The following is a 16647-nucleotide window of genomic DNA, read 5'->3' as shown; positions in this document are numbered from 1 at the left end:
TCAGAGTGGGCAGGTAGCAGGAGACAAACACCGAAGGAAAAGCAGTAGAACCTTCGCTACCTGAACTAGCATTTTCTAACCCACTTCTGGCAGCTTTTCTTGCAATTTTTTTCTTTCTTTCTACTTTCTAGCTGAGATAGAAGCCAGCTCGGCTGCAGCAGAAGAATTGCTGAACCCCATTGCTATGAGAACCACAACAGGGCAGTGCCAATCTTGGAGAGGCACAAATGCTGCGTGTGGATTGCTACTTCAAAAAAGTATTGACTGGCTCCTGATGTCACACTGTTCTTCTAGTTTCAAGGGGAAGCGGGTCTTAATAGCAAACACGTACAGTAGATGTCTCTAACCCTTCTAGCCCTTCTGAGGAATGCAAGAAAAGACCTGCAGTATTAATGCTGGAACTGTGAAACTGGTGGTTTCCTATTGTCTTGTCCCACCTCCTCAAATCTTCTCTCTGCTGGTTCAGGGCATCTTGATGTTTAGTCATGTCTTTAGCTTGATCTTTAAGAGGCTGGCTGGCTCTCCTACCCACACCTCCTTGAGACAACAGAGATGACAACAAATATAATGATAGTAATTTACTTCTTTCAGAAAGAGAAAACATAAGTATCACAACTCAGCTTCTCTCCTGAGACCCATCTCTGCTTGATCCATTGGGTAATTCCTTAGCGTCTTACTTTCTCTGCTATCGAAGGGAATAAACATGAGCTTATTAGCTAGAAGAATCTTACAAGATAGGTAGTTGTCATTGTGACGACCACAATTGGGACTGGCAACTGAACCACTATGGGAAATAGTCACCAGGTGAAACCTCAAATCTGCTTGTGATCTTACTTTAGCTTTCCCGTTTTCCAGATCTGCAAAGGTTGTAAATGCAGGTCTCAAAGTTACTACTTAGTCACTGTCATAACTTTGAAAGGTCACCATAGACGAGGCAATCACTAAACGAGGACTAACTATAAGGATTTTCAAAGCAAGCAGATAGTATGAAACGTAACCGAGGTAATAATAGGGAAGATGATAGCAACTTCCTTCTTTCGGAAAGAGATATGTAATAACATAATCATAATGTGTAATAGTACAATTATTACATATTTCTTAGACTGGGCAGAAGAAAGGAAACAGTGGATATGATGAGACACTGGATGCTGATTTTTGCACTCCCCATTGTCAGCTGGTGTCAGTAATGTAAAGACAGCAATGTTGAAGGCACTCAGGCAAAAAGGCTTCTGAGTTTTGGAAGATGGAGCTTCCAAATTGCGTTTACACCATCTTCACTTTGGCTATGCTCCTAATTACAAGGAGAAAGGTGAAGTTTTCTCTGAGTCAGACTCCACTTTTGGTGATTTTATGGTCACTCCATATAGTGTTCTCAGCAACAATAAGGAAATGCTTTCCCGTTTCCTCCACCTCCCCTTGTTATTGTGGTTGTCTATTTCCTAGTTCACCCTACACCCCAGCACTTTTAGGGATTTCCCAACTAATTCTAACCCAGTCTGACCCAAGTTACCTTTCTGAGGTCAGCCAAGTTCAGCTAGATAATAGCACCTTGCTGGATATAAGAAAGTTGTGTGTAAACTCAATAATTCCAGTAAATATACAGGCACCTAATTTTACACTGTCAGGCAGGCATCTACCCCCATTTTTTTTTCTTCTATTCAATTATGTTCAATTCTTGGAAACTGCGTGGACAAGTCCCTGCAGGTTTTTTTTGGCAAGGTTTTTCAGAAGTGGTTTGCCATTGTCTCCTTCCTAGGGCTTCCTAGAACTGCTCTCTTCAACAGTGTCTTGTTTGTGGAAGTGCCAGGTATCAGAATAGATCTTCTCCTTTGAATGTAACCAATACCTGTACAATAAAAGACCAATGCTGGGTTGGGGACAATCTACAAAATTTATGTTGAAGCCCAAAGACTTCTAATTATGCTTCTTGGGTTGGACATAATCTTATTGCATTCTTTGGCCAGGTGACAAAATTAGTGGACCAGAGGAATGCTGTGGATATAATTTACTTGGATTTCAGTAAGGCATTTGATAAAGGAGATCACAACCGACTACTTGATAAGACAGAAAAATGTGGATTAGACAGCATCACCACCAGATGGATTCGTAGCTGGCTGACCGGCCGTACTCAGTGTGTGGTCCTCAATGGAACTGCATCTACATGGAGGGAAATGTGTAGTGGGGGGTCCCAGGGCTCTGCTCTGGGCTCAGTGTTCTTCAACATCTTCAACAATGATTTGGATGAGAGGATAGATGGGAAACTCATCAAATTTGCAGACAACATCAAGCAGGCAGGAATAACCAACACTCCAGAAGACAGGCTTAAGATACAGAAGGATCTTAACAGACTTGAACATTGAATGCTATCTAACAAAATGAAATTCAGTGGTGAAAAAAGGAAGCACCTACATTTAGGCAAGAAAAACCAAATGCACAGGTATAATATAGGTGGTACTTTGCTCAATAGTAGCTACTGTGAGAGGGATCTCGGAGTCCTAGTTGACAATCACTTCAATATGAGCCAGCAGTGTGCTGCAGTTGCCAAAAAAGCCAAAACATTAACTGCATTAACAGAGGGATAGAATCAAGATCACGTGAGGTGTTAATACCACTTTATAATGCCTTGGTAAGGCCACACTTGGAATACTGCATTCAGTTTTGGTCACCATGATGTAAAAAAGATGTTGAGACTCTAGAAAGAGTACAGAGAAGAGCAACAAAGATGATCAGGGGACTGGAGGCTAAAGCATATAAGGAATGGTTGCTGGAATTGGGTATGTCTAGTTTAATGAAGGACAAGAAGGGACATGATAGCAGTGTTCCAATATCTCAGGGCTGCCACAAAGAAGAGGGAGTCAAGCTATTCTCCAAAGCACCTGAAGGAGGAGAAGAAGCAATGGATGGAAACTAACCAAAGAGAGAAGCAACCTAGAACTAAGGAGACATTTCCTGACAGTTAGAACAATTCATTTGTGGAACAACCTGCCTCCAGAAGCGGTGAATGCTCCAATACTGGAAGTTTTTAAGAAGAGACTGGACATCCATTTGTCTGAAAGGGTATAGGGTTTCCTGCCTGAGCAGGGGGTTGGACTGGATGACCTCCAAGGTCCCTTCCAACTTTGTTATTGTTATTATTATTGTCAGGGCTTTTTTTGTCATAGAACGCCCAGAACGGAGTTCCGGCACCTTTTTTGGATGGAACCTTGTAGGGTAGGCAAGGCGGGTTGTATGACGTGTGTGAGTTCCAGCACCTTTTTCTTTTTTTTACAAAAAAGCACTGGTTATTGTTATCGTTATCGTTATCCTGCTAGTGGAATCTGCTTTGTATTTTATTTTATTATTTTGTACAATGGGTTGTTATACCACCCACTCACCTTATAAACACACACAAGGGTATACTACCCAGTGCCCTGGGATTAAATAGGTTTGGTCATTGTAGTCACTGGAAAATGCTATTTTGTGAACACAAATGCTTCTGTGAGGGCTTGCTAGGCAGCAAGCAAAACAAAGAAGGAAAAGTTTCACAGCTAATAGGGAACACAACCCAGAAAACCTGTTGGGAGAATTTCTCTCCCCCCTAGGGACATTTAGCAAGGAAATGTCATGAGGGCTTTTTCAATAGGTGAGTTTCTACCAAATTCTCTTCTTGCTGGGAAAAGCAACCCTGCTAATTTGCATAAACTGAGATCATTTTGCTTTGTACCTATTATAGTTGTGCATACTTTGAAAATTTGCTAAAGCATCCTGATTTTTTTTTTCAAAGCTGAAGAAAGGGGATTTTTAAGAGTCACATTAACTTTGAGGAATTAAACTCCTTAAAGTAGCAGCATATTTTTAAAATTTAAAAATAGAATTGGCCTGGTTTAATGAGTAGCAGAGACGTGTTATGCTTATGCAAAACCTAAAGCATTTCTTCTGAATTATTTCTGAGTGAGTATTTGTGCCTATCATCGTCCCTTCTTAGAGAATTTAATATTTTTAAGACTGTTTATTTGCATATCTTTTAGAATGTCAAGCATCTCTATCTAGTTGAAGTATACCACCTACTTAAGTATAACTAACTAAGTTAAATAACATTATTATACATTGACTTCTGTGTATATTATCACTGTAATTCTTACCCCAGCTCTGTATATAATTTCTCCACTGCAATATAATATTGTGTTAGTAGTGATATTCCTGAGACTACTTAGTACATTTGTGGTTTTCTGGCTAATTGAGGGATACCTTAGGCAGAAGAAGCAGGGAAGATTGTTCTACTTTGACTTCTAGAAGCTCTTTGCGTAATTTATAAACCTTCTTGCAGCATAGTAACCGGGAGACTGTGGGTTCCAGTCCTGCCCTAGGCGTGAAAGGCTTCTGGGTGACTTCGGACCAGCCCCTCCCCCCTCTCTCTCTCAGCTCAACACACCACACCACACAGGGTTGTTGTTGTGGGGAAAACAGGAGGAGGAAGGAGTATTAGATATGTTCTCCACCTTGAATTGTTTATTTAAAAAATAATATCAATCAATCAGTTAATTAATATGGGGAGCTCATACAGTAGAACAAGCTCTCTGCTATGAACAGGCAACCACCAGGGCATGGAAGCTGATGGAGCTCAGAGCTGGAAATGTGAATGTGAGGTCAGGATGAAGAAAGATGATGCTTCCTAAAGGAAAATGCTGCTCAACAACTGGAACAAATTACTGGGAAGGTAGTTTAGTGAAAAGGGTAGATGACCACCTGTCAGGGATGTTGAAGTATTAGCTTCCTGCACAGGGGTGCGGTGAGCTCTAAAGTCCTTACCAACCCTTGCGTTGTATGATTCCTTTTCATTCATAGCTTACTAATTATGCAGGGAGTGGACGCCTGAATAAGGTGTATGCAAACTAGATGAACTGGTACAATGTGGTTAAGTACTTAACAAAGAAGTAATTACCACATTTTGTAATAATACTTGAGAATCTGATCTGGTCCTACATGTGGAGGAATAACTGACATCCTGCACCCACTGCCAAGAAGAAGGCCTGTATTGGTCAAAGCCCATGTTCTCTACTAATCCTGGATTTGTGTTCATTTACAAAAACACTACTCACATGTGCAAGATATGAATCCCCACAGGAATGTATAAACAGGACACTGCAGTATATTAAATGCATACATGAAAGGTAGATTACAATTGACAATTTGTTCATATTTCATCCCAGACATTGTTTTTCTAAGTGGTCACTACTGTAGTCATATTTTCAGGAATGGGGAGACCCTTCTTATCCACTCTGCTGAGAAAGGGATCTATGTTATTTTGCAGCTCTTGGGATAATAAAGAGTCAGAGAGGCGTCCTAAATTAACTTACCTCAAAATGAAGTATTTCTCTCTCTCTTTTTTCTATTTCCAGCCTCACTAATTGGAAAAAGAAAATCAAGTGACCCTGGAGAATCAGTCAGGCGTTTTGACAGTACTGAGTTATATTCTGGTTAAGCCTTAATGACCTTTGCTATACTGTACATCTCACTTTATGGGAGATTTCATCAGTGAAATAAGTAATTATAATACTGTTCCTTCTGATTTATGATCTGTTCTTTTTCGCAATACACTATGGTATTTGACTCTGGACCATTTATGTCAGGCTTAGGCCTATCAGAGAGATTTAGGAAGTTTCCTACAACAACTTTCAAATATATTGCTTTATCGGTATGCTCCAGCATCATCTTGAGCTATGAATCCATCTGACTTTTAACACATTTCTCAAAGACGTATTACCTCCATCTATATATCTTCTGTAATATATATTTGTCACATTCCAGAATTTCAGGGCTAAGACAGATCTTCAAAATAGTGGTTCTAAGTGAAAACTGATGTACTGTATAAAGAGAAGTGACTCGTATGCGTCGGGCCTCTTGCCCTCTCTCCAATGTGAGGTGATGCAGGTTTATACCAGCCAACTAAACACAGGAGTCATCATCACTCTGAACTTTTCTTCCATACAATTACCTCATTTTGTTTTTATGGATGGCCCATGTGCACTTAACCAGTCACTCATGACTGGGATTTCTACCATCCCCCCCCCCCAAGACTAATAGAAACAAGAAACAGGATTTACTGTTGCTAACATTGCTAATACTGAAGGTGTTAGATAATAAACTTTGTGTACAGTCAGCTTCTTTAACGATCTTAAAGATCTGTTTTCTCCCTATATTTGATCTTGGGGGGGGGGGGGATTGTTAATTTTAGGCTGAACACAAACATCCAAAGTGGCCTTGCTACTCAAATTGTGAATATAAGAAGCATTTATAGTAACTCCTGCCAAGGAAGTTCCTGTTATCTTGTATCCACCCCAACACACACACACACACACACACACACACAACCATGAAAACTCTTATGCTGCCATAGAAGCTGTTCTTGGCTGTTCTAATCCTGTCTCTTCTTTTTCTTCTCCAGCTGCTTAACCGACCTAACCATACAATGTTGTCTTAGGAAAAGTTGCACAAAGAAGAGGGGGGTCATGTTATTCACAATAGCACCAGAGGGCAGGACAAGAAACAATGGTTGGAAACTGATGAAAGAGAGAAGCAACCTGGAATTAAGGAGAAACTTCCTGATGTTGAGGACAATTAACCAGTGAAACAGCTTGCCTCCAGAAATCGTGGGCGCTCCATCACTGGAGATTTTTAAGAAGAGGCTAGACAGTCATTTGTCTGAGATGGTATAGTCCTCCTGCTTGAGCAGGGGTCTGGACTCCAAGGTCCCTTCCAGTTTTATTCTATTCTAAGCTCTGACAGCACAACTGATTCAGACATTGCATTTGCTTAATATGGCCAAAATCAGGTGCTAAAGCTCCTACCTCAGTTAGGAGGGCTCCATTTTTATTTATTTATTTGTATCCCGCCTTTATTATTTTCAGAAATAAGTCTGTAAACATATCTCATACTCCTCCCTCCTCCTATTTTCTCCACAACAACAACCCTGTGAGGTGAGTTGGGCTGAGAAAGAGTGACTGGTCCAAGGTCACCCAGTTGGCTCTCATTGCTGAGGTGGGCCTTGAACTCTCAGTCTCCTGGTTTCTGGCCTAATGCTTTAACCACTGCACCAAACTATCTATCCTAGATCAAACTTAACCCTTTAACCTTGTGTTTATATCCTGGTCCCCACTAGATCCTTTGTAAATAAACTGAGAATTATTCCATCAGCATTGCCCCCAAATTCACTCTATTAGATTCCTCTTTCCTGAATTATATCTAGCTATTTATTATGGAAGAATTAATGAAGATATTGGTTTTTCTTCCCTTTTCCTTTTCCCATCCTTCTTCCTCTTTTGTATGATGGTTTCAGTTTCAAGTCTGAGGTGAATTAGTCTGAATTCCCAGGAGGAAGGGCTGCTTTCCAGCAGGCATTGGCAGCTGAGTTTGTAAAGTTTTGTCAGCAGAAAGAGGGTTAAAGTGCCTTCTCAGAGTTATCTACAGCAGGGCTTTTCAACCTTTTCACCCATTTTACCACTTTTAGGATATGGCAATATCTGAGTATCACCAGTCGCCTAGTAAGGTGTCAAAAACTTGATGACCAAAAAAAAAAAAACAAAAAAAGGAAAAAAAAGTGATAAAGTACAGGTAGTCCTTGACTTACAACAGTTCGCTTAGTGACTGTTCGAAGTTACAATGGCACTGAAAAAAGTGCCTCCCAAGGCACAGCCGAGCAAGACACCTGCCTGCCCACCCAGCGGTGCTCTTCCTCCTGTCCGAGGTTTTCATTGTTGTGAGCATTTCTGTTGAGAATTGGCAGCAGGGGTAGGGTGGGGGGGTGTTGGTTTTTATTCCCCCCATCTGCTGAATGGTTGCAGCAGGTTTTGGTCACTTCACATGATCCTGGGACACTGTGACCATCATAAATATGAATCAGTTGCCAAGCATCTGAATGTAAATCACAAGACCCTGGAGATGCTGCAACATTCCAGCTGATCGGCACTTCTTCTGGGCTCAGCAGAAGCACCAGGATCAGTGCTGCTTTCCAGCTGAAGCCTGGCGCTTCTGCTGAGCCCTGTCAGCCATCTCTCACTCAGGCTTGTGCGGTGCTGCCACCGGTTCAGCTCATTCCCCTCCCCCGCTACCACTGTTCTAGGATGGTCACATATCACCTGCCAGGTGCCAATGTACCACAGGTGGTACCCGTTCCACTGATTGAAAAGCCCTGATCTACAGTGATGCAAATAGCTGCTCCAGTCTGGCAAGATTCTGTCTATAGGTGTGATGGTCCCATTGGAAGTCGGTATGGAGGAGGAAGATGAACCGGAAATGAGGCCCTTTGAAAGGGATGACATGAATCCCCAGGAGCGTCCTGAGAGCCCAGGGGCTGAGGAAGACACAGTCCCAGGCCAGTTTGGCATTCGAGGGAGTGGTTGATTGGATGGTCAGCTGCCTGCACTAGAAGAAGTGGGGCAGGATCGTCTGCCAATGGTTAGTGTTGATGAGCAGCAATAAACCACTTCTGGTTAGAAATAGCTGCCACCCCCCCTTCCGATCTGTGGGAGAAAAGGGCAGAGTGTAGGGTAACACAGAAGAGGTCAGCAAGGCTATTTGTGAGGAAACAGCCTTTGCCCCTCCTAAAAAACCCCCCACCTGATTTCAGGTGATTTAGCAAGGCACAAGGGAAGATGTGTTTGTCAGGAACAACCATTTGTGTCTGCTACACACTCTCTTTGACTTTGTGAACTTTGGAATTTACATTTTGAATGTCGGATCTTGCTTTGGCTTTGTGGGCTTTGGATCTTGTTTTGTGGACTTCAGACCCTGTTCTTATGGACTTTGGATCCTGCCCTGTAGATTTCAGACCTTGTTCTTGCCTTGTAGATTTTGGACCCTGCTCTGTGAACTTTGAACTTTGCTCTTATTTTGTAGAGATCGGGCTTTGTCCGAGAACTGTGCTCTCACTGATTGTGGGTGGCTGCCCTGTGGGAAATTGGGGCTGAACTTTATTAGTATAACTAATGGGGCTGTCAGGTTGCTTTGGAAAACTGCTTAATTTACGTGTAGTTGTGGATACTATCCTAGCATCTGCTCCTGCCTGCGTGTCAAAACAATAGGTGAAGAACACTAAAGGAAATTATTCAGACACTATTCCATGTGTCGTTCTCAGTTCCTGGAGTCTGACAATATTTGCAGGTAAGGATATTTTTTAAATTTTTTAAAATGATTGATTATACATGTTTGGCTCTGGGAACCCCTTTTTTCTAAAAAACACGGATGATGAGGCTGATATAAATAATCATAACAAACAGGCAAAGCTTGAAGCTTCATATGTGCAGCTGCTTGTAGATCAGCTATTATACCCAATTTCTTTAGAATATAATCATTTTTCAAATATTTATTGGTGCATAATGAAAGCATATTGGACAGGGAGCAGCAGTGTGGTCGCAGGCCCCAATGATGTTAGCATCATAATGTGTAAAGCTGGGGTGAGGTCACGCCACCATTCATTCTGTGATACCACGTGATTGGGGAATCCTAGCGAAGCCCAGCAAGTCCTTTTTGTCGCAGTAAATTGAGAATGCACAGAATGAATTTAGTTTATTAATAATGTTTATTAAGAAGCCATTCCCCTTCCCCAATTCTATGTTTTAAAAAAAAGCTGAAAGGCGCATCTGCAATTCCACATATTCCCAGTACAATATGCTCCATCTGTCTTGTGTAAACACCGAACAAGGACCAATTACACATCCCTGGATTAAGAACTGAAGAGATACTTCAGTGAAAATGAAGAGAAATGTTGAAACAGGAGAAACAAAGAAATATAATGTCCCTCCGCATGCTTACAAAAAAACCTATTGCAGGCCTGGAAGACATCTACAGCTGCTAACAGTCCCAGACAGAGCGAAGAAGCATAATTTCAATTGGAGGCAAACTGGCACTAAAATAATAATAAATTCTATGTGAAAAATGAAAACTGTTCCCCTACTAAATTATTAGTAGACCAATAACCTTTGAGGTGAAATTCAGAAAGCCCACTTTGATTAACTATTTTTTGTACATTAATTTTTCTGCTATAAATGCAGCCTTGAATCCTCATTTCCTGCCTTACTACAAACTCAGAATATATTTTAGAGGACTCTGAAAGCCAGAACAAGGTGAATGTAGAAAGAGGATCACTTGGCAGGATTTGCATGGTATTACCAAGTCAGTATTTATTTATCAGTGCCTTTGAGTCAGTGTTAAAAACAACTGTCTTGACAATCCCTGCAATTTTCTTAGCAAGGTTTTCCAGAAGTGACTTGGCATTGCCTGCTCCCTAGGGCTGAGAGTGAGTGACTGGCCCAAAGCAGGCTAGAATTCATGGTTTCCTTGTTTCGATCTGATGCCTTAACCACTACATCAGTTGGTTCTCTCATAAGTAATTTGGAATCAAACATAAAGAGTTATTTTTGAAACATAACATTCTGAGACATTTCTTTATTCTAGTTAAGGCATTTTAAATATTTAAGACCAAAAAGATACTGCTCTTATAATCATCATATCATCTCCTGTCAACATTACAGTTTTGCAGGGCTATCACTCAACTTTTGCTCCTTGAATGTAAGGACTGTTGTATCTCATACATTCATACGAAATTCCAACCAATTGGACATGCTTTTCACCAGACCCATTTCACTAGTCATGTTTCCCGGTGCAATGAGTTCTGTGTTTCTATAAGTGATGGTAAACTAGTTAAATTACACCATTCTAATCCTCTGAACAGCTTAGCTGACATTTTCTCTGTGCAAAAGATCCGAGATTCAATTCACAGTATTTCCAATAACTTGGCAGTAATTAGTTTTCCCTGAGTGCTGGAAAAAAATGACATGAATGGAGAACTTCTCAAAGTTTAGAAAGGCTAATTTTATTGCTTTTTTCTCATATTGTAATCAGTTCTGGTTTTGTAATACCAGATCAAGATGAGATGTGCTTTGTTAGTTTGTGGCTCACTATAGATTGTGTTCAGTTGTGTGCTGTATGAAGAACTCAGGGATACAGTATAGTTTCAATTAGTGCATTGTACAAACCCAGTCAAAGAGAAAGAATTTTGTGTACCATGAAAAGTAATTGCTCATGTCAAAAACCACTTCCTCTTCTGGAAAGCTTTACTTCTGGAAAATTGCTGGACCACCCCAGAATGGCCAGTCTGGTGTTGTCTTCAGGAAGAACAGAATGTTCTGGAGTTCCTCTCAATGTTTCGTCTCCAGAGACAAAACATTTTGCGTTTGCTTCTCCCACAACTTCTCATTTCATCACATCAGTGAAGAAGAAAAATGTCAGATAGATAGATAAAAGGAAGGGACTCTTGAGGACATACACACAACACAGACACACACACACACAAAACAAAACAAATCTGATGTGATGGAAAGAGAACATGCCTCTGCTTGTGAAGAAAAGATGTGGGTGAAATAAAGGATTATTTATTAGGCTCTTGAGGTTTTGTTTTTGCTTTGCAAAGGCAATTTGTCTAAAGACAGTGCCAATTAACAAATAGATAAATAACACATTAAAGCATTAAGTGCTTCCTTTACTCTGTTCATTTGGAACTAGGCTTTTCTTTATATTTCATACATCATTTATACTCTTACAGAACTATATCTTTTCCTGAGAACAAAGGGAACAGAAAGATGATTCTTTCATCATTGTTTGGAAAGCTAGATTGGGGACCTAGATTTGCCTGCAGCTATAAAAACACTCTAGGCTCTCCACCAACTTCATAGGAATTGAGACTGATGCCCAGATAACATTACATCCCATAGACTGAGAAGCATATTATGTGATCAGTCCCCACTGATTCTTTCTGCTTTTGATTTACATTCACAAAGCCCAAGAATGTCAGCCATGAACATCTTCTAAACTAACCCTCCTGCATTCCAGCATTCACAATGATGTCTGCCAAGTTTTCCAATCACCTTGAGGATGCATTTGAAATATTATAGTTCACACTTCTGTGCTTGTCAGTTAAATAGTAGGCCTGTAAAGATCCCACAGCAGTTAATTTCATTTCCTGGCTCACTTCCTCAGAGTTGTATAACAACAATTGCAGTGTCTTCACTGGTTCACAGCTGCTAAGTAGCATTTTCCATTCCAGTTCTGCATCCCAACTGATGCTTTATGGATCCTCACTGACCTGCTCTAAGGTTAGTTTTCCCCTGAGATGGGAAATAAATGAAAATGCAGAGCCTGAGCTCTGAAATATCACCTTAAAAAAGAAAGAATATTTTACAAATTTATAACACTGCAGAAACAAAGAAGAAATAGAAAAAGACCACAAAACGGTAAAAGAAACAGTGAATAATAAAAAAAGTAAGAAAGATATTTACAGGGGTGACCTGCAGTCTTTGCAACATTACAAACGTAGTAATTACCATCCACATTCTGCCATTGTTTCCTTCTTCCCGTAAACAAACTTTTTAAATCAGTTCCCTAAATCAGCAATTCATTTGTATCCACTTTCAGCAAAATAGTCTTATAAAGAATTTTTTTTATCAAAGTAATTGTAGTTCCCTCTTTGATCAAACAAGTCCATTTAGCCATTTCTGCAATCAAAACAGCCAAATATCATCTTTAAAAAGAGGAGAATCTACAAAACCTGGCCCAAATTTTAGCACCATCCATACACAATCCTGTCCAGTTTGCATCTCCCAGCCCCTAAAAAGATTAAGCACAAACTATATTACCAAAAGTTTGCCTGCTGCTGCTTCAGTATTGCTGGGCCGAGCTGGCCTAGACATACTTGTGCTGTGCAGAGCCGGGAAAAGGCCCAGCAGGAGTGAAGCAGAGGCCTAGATGGTCCAGCAGAGCTGGTCTTTGCATAGGCCCTGGAGACCAGAAGCTGCCCAGCAGGAGAGCTGTATGTGGAGCTGTGACTGAGGCCTGTCAGAGAGACCTGAGGTAGACCCTGGAGGATCCAGGTGTGTACCAACAGGTTCTAGTGGCATGGTCCTGGGGCAGAGGGCTGCCAGTTGTGGGGTGTCCTGGGAGAGATCAAGACAAGTGTGTAGTCTTGGGGAAGGATTTCTCTAGAAATTTCTCACAGGGGGCCTTGTAGGCCCAATTAATTCGCAGGCATGTAGAGTCACCATAGTTAACCAGAACAGGCCAGGCCTAGATCCTCAAAAGAGAGCTTGGGAAGGGAATTATGTCATGAAAGAGGAAGGCTACCAATTTTCCTGTCATTTTCCTGCCACTGGCCCTGGATGCAAGATTTGGGGATGTTGCGTGGCAAGCGTTCCTGCCAGTGGGCCACCATCTGCTGCATAGCTCCAGAAGAGCATGCTTCTGCAATGTTTTTCTAGATTAAAGAATCAACTCAAATGTTACGTTGGACATGCCACCACCTTACAAAATGTCTCCCTGTACTTTTGAAAGTCCCACAGTGTGTGCAAAGCTGCTCATGTCCCTGTAGCAGAAAAGTGGTGGTGTTCCATTTTCGATCCTAATAATCTAGGATCTGTGGGAGAAAAATCTGCAACTTGCAAGTTTTCTCTTCCTTCTCAAGATGAGATTCATCTCATCTGCAAGCAAGACACTAGAGGACTTTGGTTTCCAAGACATATTATGGGTTTGCAAAGCCAGGTTAAGCACTCATGGATATGTTTGGTAACATTCTATGGGCAAGACCCCAATACAACAGGAAACAATATATTCACTCTGTGAGGAATCTGGGCAGTTTCTAAAGATGATAAATTAAAAAAATGCAAGATTTCAAATATGATTGGTTATAAATTATAAAAAGACAAAATTTTAAAATAGACACAAATTGCTAAGCTTTGCCTGCTAAATGTATCTGCCACAGCTTCAGCTAGGTGTGACCAGTTTTGTGGAGTCTGCAAATATAGTATAAATATTATAAATATTTAGGTCTTTGGATGTTCGGGTTTTCTCCCACGTAAAATTGGAAGTGTCTTGGCGACGTTTCGACGAAGTCCCATTATAAATATTATATATATAATACATATGTAATATATATATTATATGTATTACATATTACATATAAATATATATTATATTTAATATATATATAATACATATGTGATATAATACATATGTAATATAAATATAATATATATTTATATTATAACACAAATTTATTTATGTTATTTATATTATAACACAAATATAATATAAAACTTCTTCCACAAACTTCAACTTTTTTTGTTTGTAGGTCCAGAGGATGTTTCTCCAGACTCTGTAGGTGTTCCGATGGCTCTTTCTCCTTGTTCCAATGGGGTCCCAATAGTTGTCTTGTTCCTGCTGTTCCTGGCTTCCACTGTTTTGTGTGACTGCTTAACTCCAACCTTACCCCCCAGTTCTAGATTAAGAGGTTCAGAAGACCTAAAAGATAGCTATCCTACTGGAACTGTTTTGCGATTAGTGTGCATCCCAGGTCATGAATTTATACCTGGGAGTCGTCCTCTTATGACATGCTCTCCAGATGGAACGTGGACAAAGATTCCAGAATTATGTCAAGGAAAGCGATGTCCGGTTCCACATTTAGAAAATGGAAGAATAGTAACTTCAGATGATCTTCGGCTTGGTGAAACAGTAACCCTGGCTTGTGACGTTGGATTCAGAATGATAGGTGAAAGTACCCTTCGATGTGTTCTAAGAGGAGGCGAAGTTAGGTGGCACAGAGACATTCCATACTGTGACCGGATTCCTTGTGTTCGCCCTCCTGCAATTTCCAATGGAAGATATGAAGCTGATCCTAGAGATGAATATTCTGTGGGCATGATTGTTGTATACCGGTGTGATGCCGATTTCTCCCTTATTGGACATTCAACAATTAACTGTGTAGTTGCAGCTGATGGTAAGAATGGAGAGTGGAGTTCACCTCCACCCGAATGTAAAAAAGTCAATTGTGCGAGACCAAGCATCCGAAACGGGAGATTGGCAACTTTATATAGACCTACATATACATATGGTGATAGTGTATCATTTGAATGCAATCCTGGCTATACTTTGGTAGGGGCCACTGTGGTTAAATGTGCTGCTGATAATACATGGAAACCTCCTCTTCCACGTTGTGACAAGGGTGTAGCAACTACCAAACCAACCAGACCACCTCCACCAGTTCCTCCTGTCCCTCCTCCTGTCCCTCATCCACCCCCTGGCCCCCCCACAATTCTCCCTACCCTTGTTCCTCCAAAAGAAGATGAGACTACTTTTATTCCAATGTACCCAACCCAAAGTGCAACAATTCCTACACCTGAATCAGGATCTGAATCAGGCAAAATTGTTGGAATTGTTTTTGGAATTATTTTTGCCCTTATAGTTCTGGCTGCTTTGATATTTGCAGCTGTGAAATGGTGGAGCCAGTGGAAAGCTAATGCTCCTGAAAATAGTCAGATAGCTTCAGAGAAAGAAAAAACAACGGGTGATCAGAGACCACAAAAACTTGGAAGTAAAACTTCAGGAAACATTCAGCGTTTTTCTTCTTTAGAATAGAAAACGGAGACTCTGTGAAGTTTGGGTCCAAAGTTTAAGTTAATTTTCATAGTTCTACGGTTTTGCAATGCATGAAGCAGCTAGTTCCTGAAATAGTTCATATTCAGTTTCCAACAAATGCTCCTTTTGCATATGCTGCTTTTCTATTCTAGTACTCTGTACTTATACCCTTTCCAGATATCTCTTAGAGCAGGGGTCCCCAACCTTGGTCACCTTATGACTTGTGGACTTCAACTCCCAGAATTTCTCAGGCAGCATTGCTGGATGAGGAATTCTGGGAGTTGAAGTCCATAAATCATAACGTGGCCAAGGTTGGGGACCTCTCTCTTAGAGCACGGGTATCAAATTCAATCGCCTCATGTGATGTATTGTGACGTGTCATGATGTTTTTTGCCTTTGCGGAGCTGGAGTGCGTGTGGCCTGTGCGTGACTCATCTGGCCTGTGGGCTGCCAGTTTGACACCCCTGCCTTAGAGGGTCTCTTTCTGTATGTCTGAGATACAGAATCTGAGGGAGCTGCCCAGGCATCTGCTTCAGGGATGATGCCTTAGAGATACTAGAATGAAAGCATTCTGCAAGTTCTCTTAAATCTGTTCTTAAATCTGTTTCTGAATTCGTGTGACATCAGAACAAGAGTCACAAGCGTCATGTTTGCTTCTGAGGCTTTAAAATTGTGCTAAAACTGTGCCTCATATAAATTGTGATCTGGTATACCTTTTAGCAGTCAGTGTAAACTTTGTAAATTGGACCAAATAAATTAAGCAAAACTTTTAGGAGACTTATTGTATAATTGATATCACTAAATTCACTGTGACCAGATACCACTGTGCTTTGGTTAAATGGAGTCCTGCCTGTAATATTCAACATATGTGTCAGGCAATAGATGATAAGATGCCAGAATAAATGAAAAAGTGCTCTTGAGTAAATAATAATTGCTAAATTTGGTGTATCTTTCTCATCTCTTATATTTTGGAAGAAATCTATGCCTACTTATTATAATCTAACGGTGAATAAAATTTCTTATAATTTCTTGACAAGCCTTCTAGTAAATAATTTATGATGTAGTTGTTCCACTGGTTCAAGTATCTAAATGTTCTTCATGTTTCAATCCAAACCCGGACATACAATTGTTGTATAACATAATAGCTATCTAAAAAATGCTGATCAAGCTTTTCAGGGCTCAATTCATATAAAAAAATTGAAAGTTTAT

The 16647-nt window shown here is 40.5% G+C and overlaps 1 protein-coding gene across 2 annotated transcripts in view; it reads left to right on the top strand.

Moving 5' to 3' along the window:
* Positions 1-16436, top strand: part of LOC120301137 (membrane cofactor protein-like) — a 33867-nt gene extending 17431 nt beyond the window's left edge. Inside the window, exons 2-3 of one of the 2 annotated variants that reach the window (XM_039327901.1) lie at positions 9028-9138; positions 14156-16436. In XM_039327901.1, coding sequence (XP_039183835.1) covers positions 14194-15438 — 1245 coding nt within the window. In that variant the 5' untranslated portion in view covers positions 9028-9138; positions 14156-14193 and the 3' untranslated portion in view covers positions 15439-16436. Of the gene's footprint in view, positions 1-9027; positions 9139-12721; positions 12903-14155 lie in introns of those variants that run through there. The other variant, XM_039327900.1, reaches the window with a different exon arrangement.
* The last annotated feature ends 211 nt before the right edge of the window (positions 16437-16647 follow it).

The sequence above is a fragment of the Crotalus tigris genome, unplaced genomic scaffold (assembly GCF_016545835.1).
Source record: "Crotalus tigris isolate CLP2741 ecotype Arizona unplaced genomic scaffold, ASM1654583v1 scf7180000024369.3102671, whole genome shotgun sequence".
In the NCBI taxonomy this organism is placed as follows: Eukaryota; Metazoa; Chordata; class Lepidosauria; order Squamata; family Viperidae; genus Crotalus; species Crotalus tigris.
Note: the sequence above shows the minus strand (reverse complement) of the source record. Positions and strands in the feature narration are given on the sequence as shown.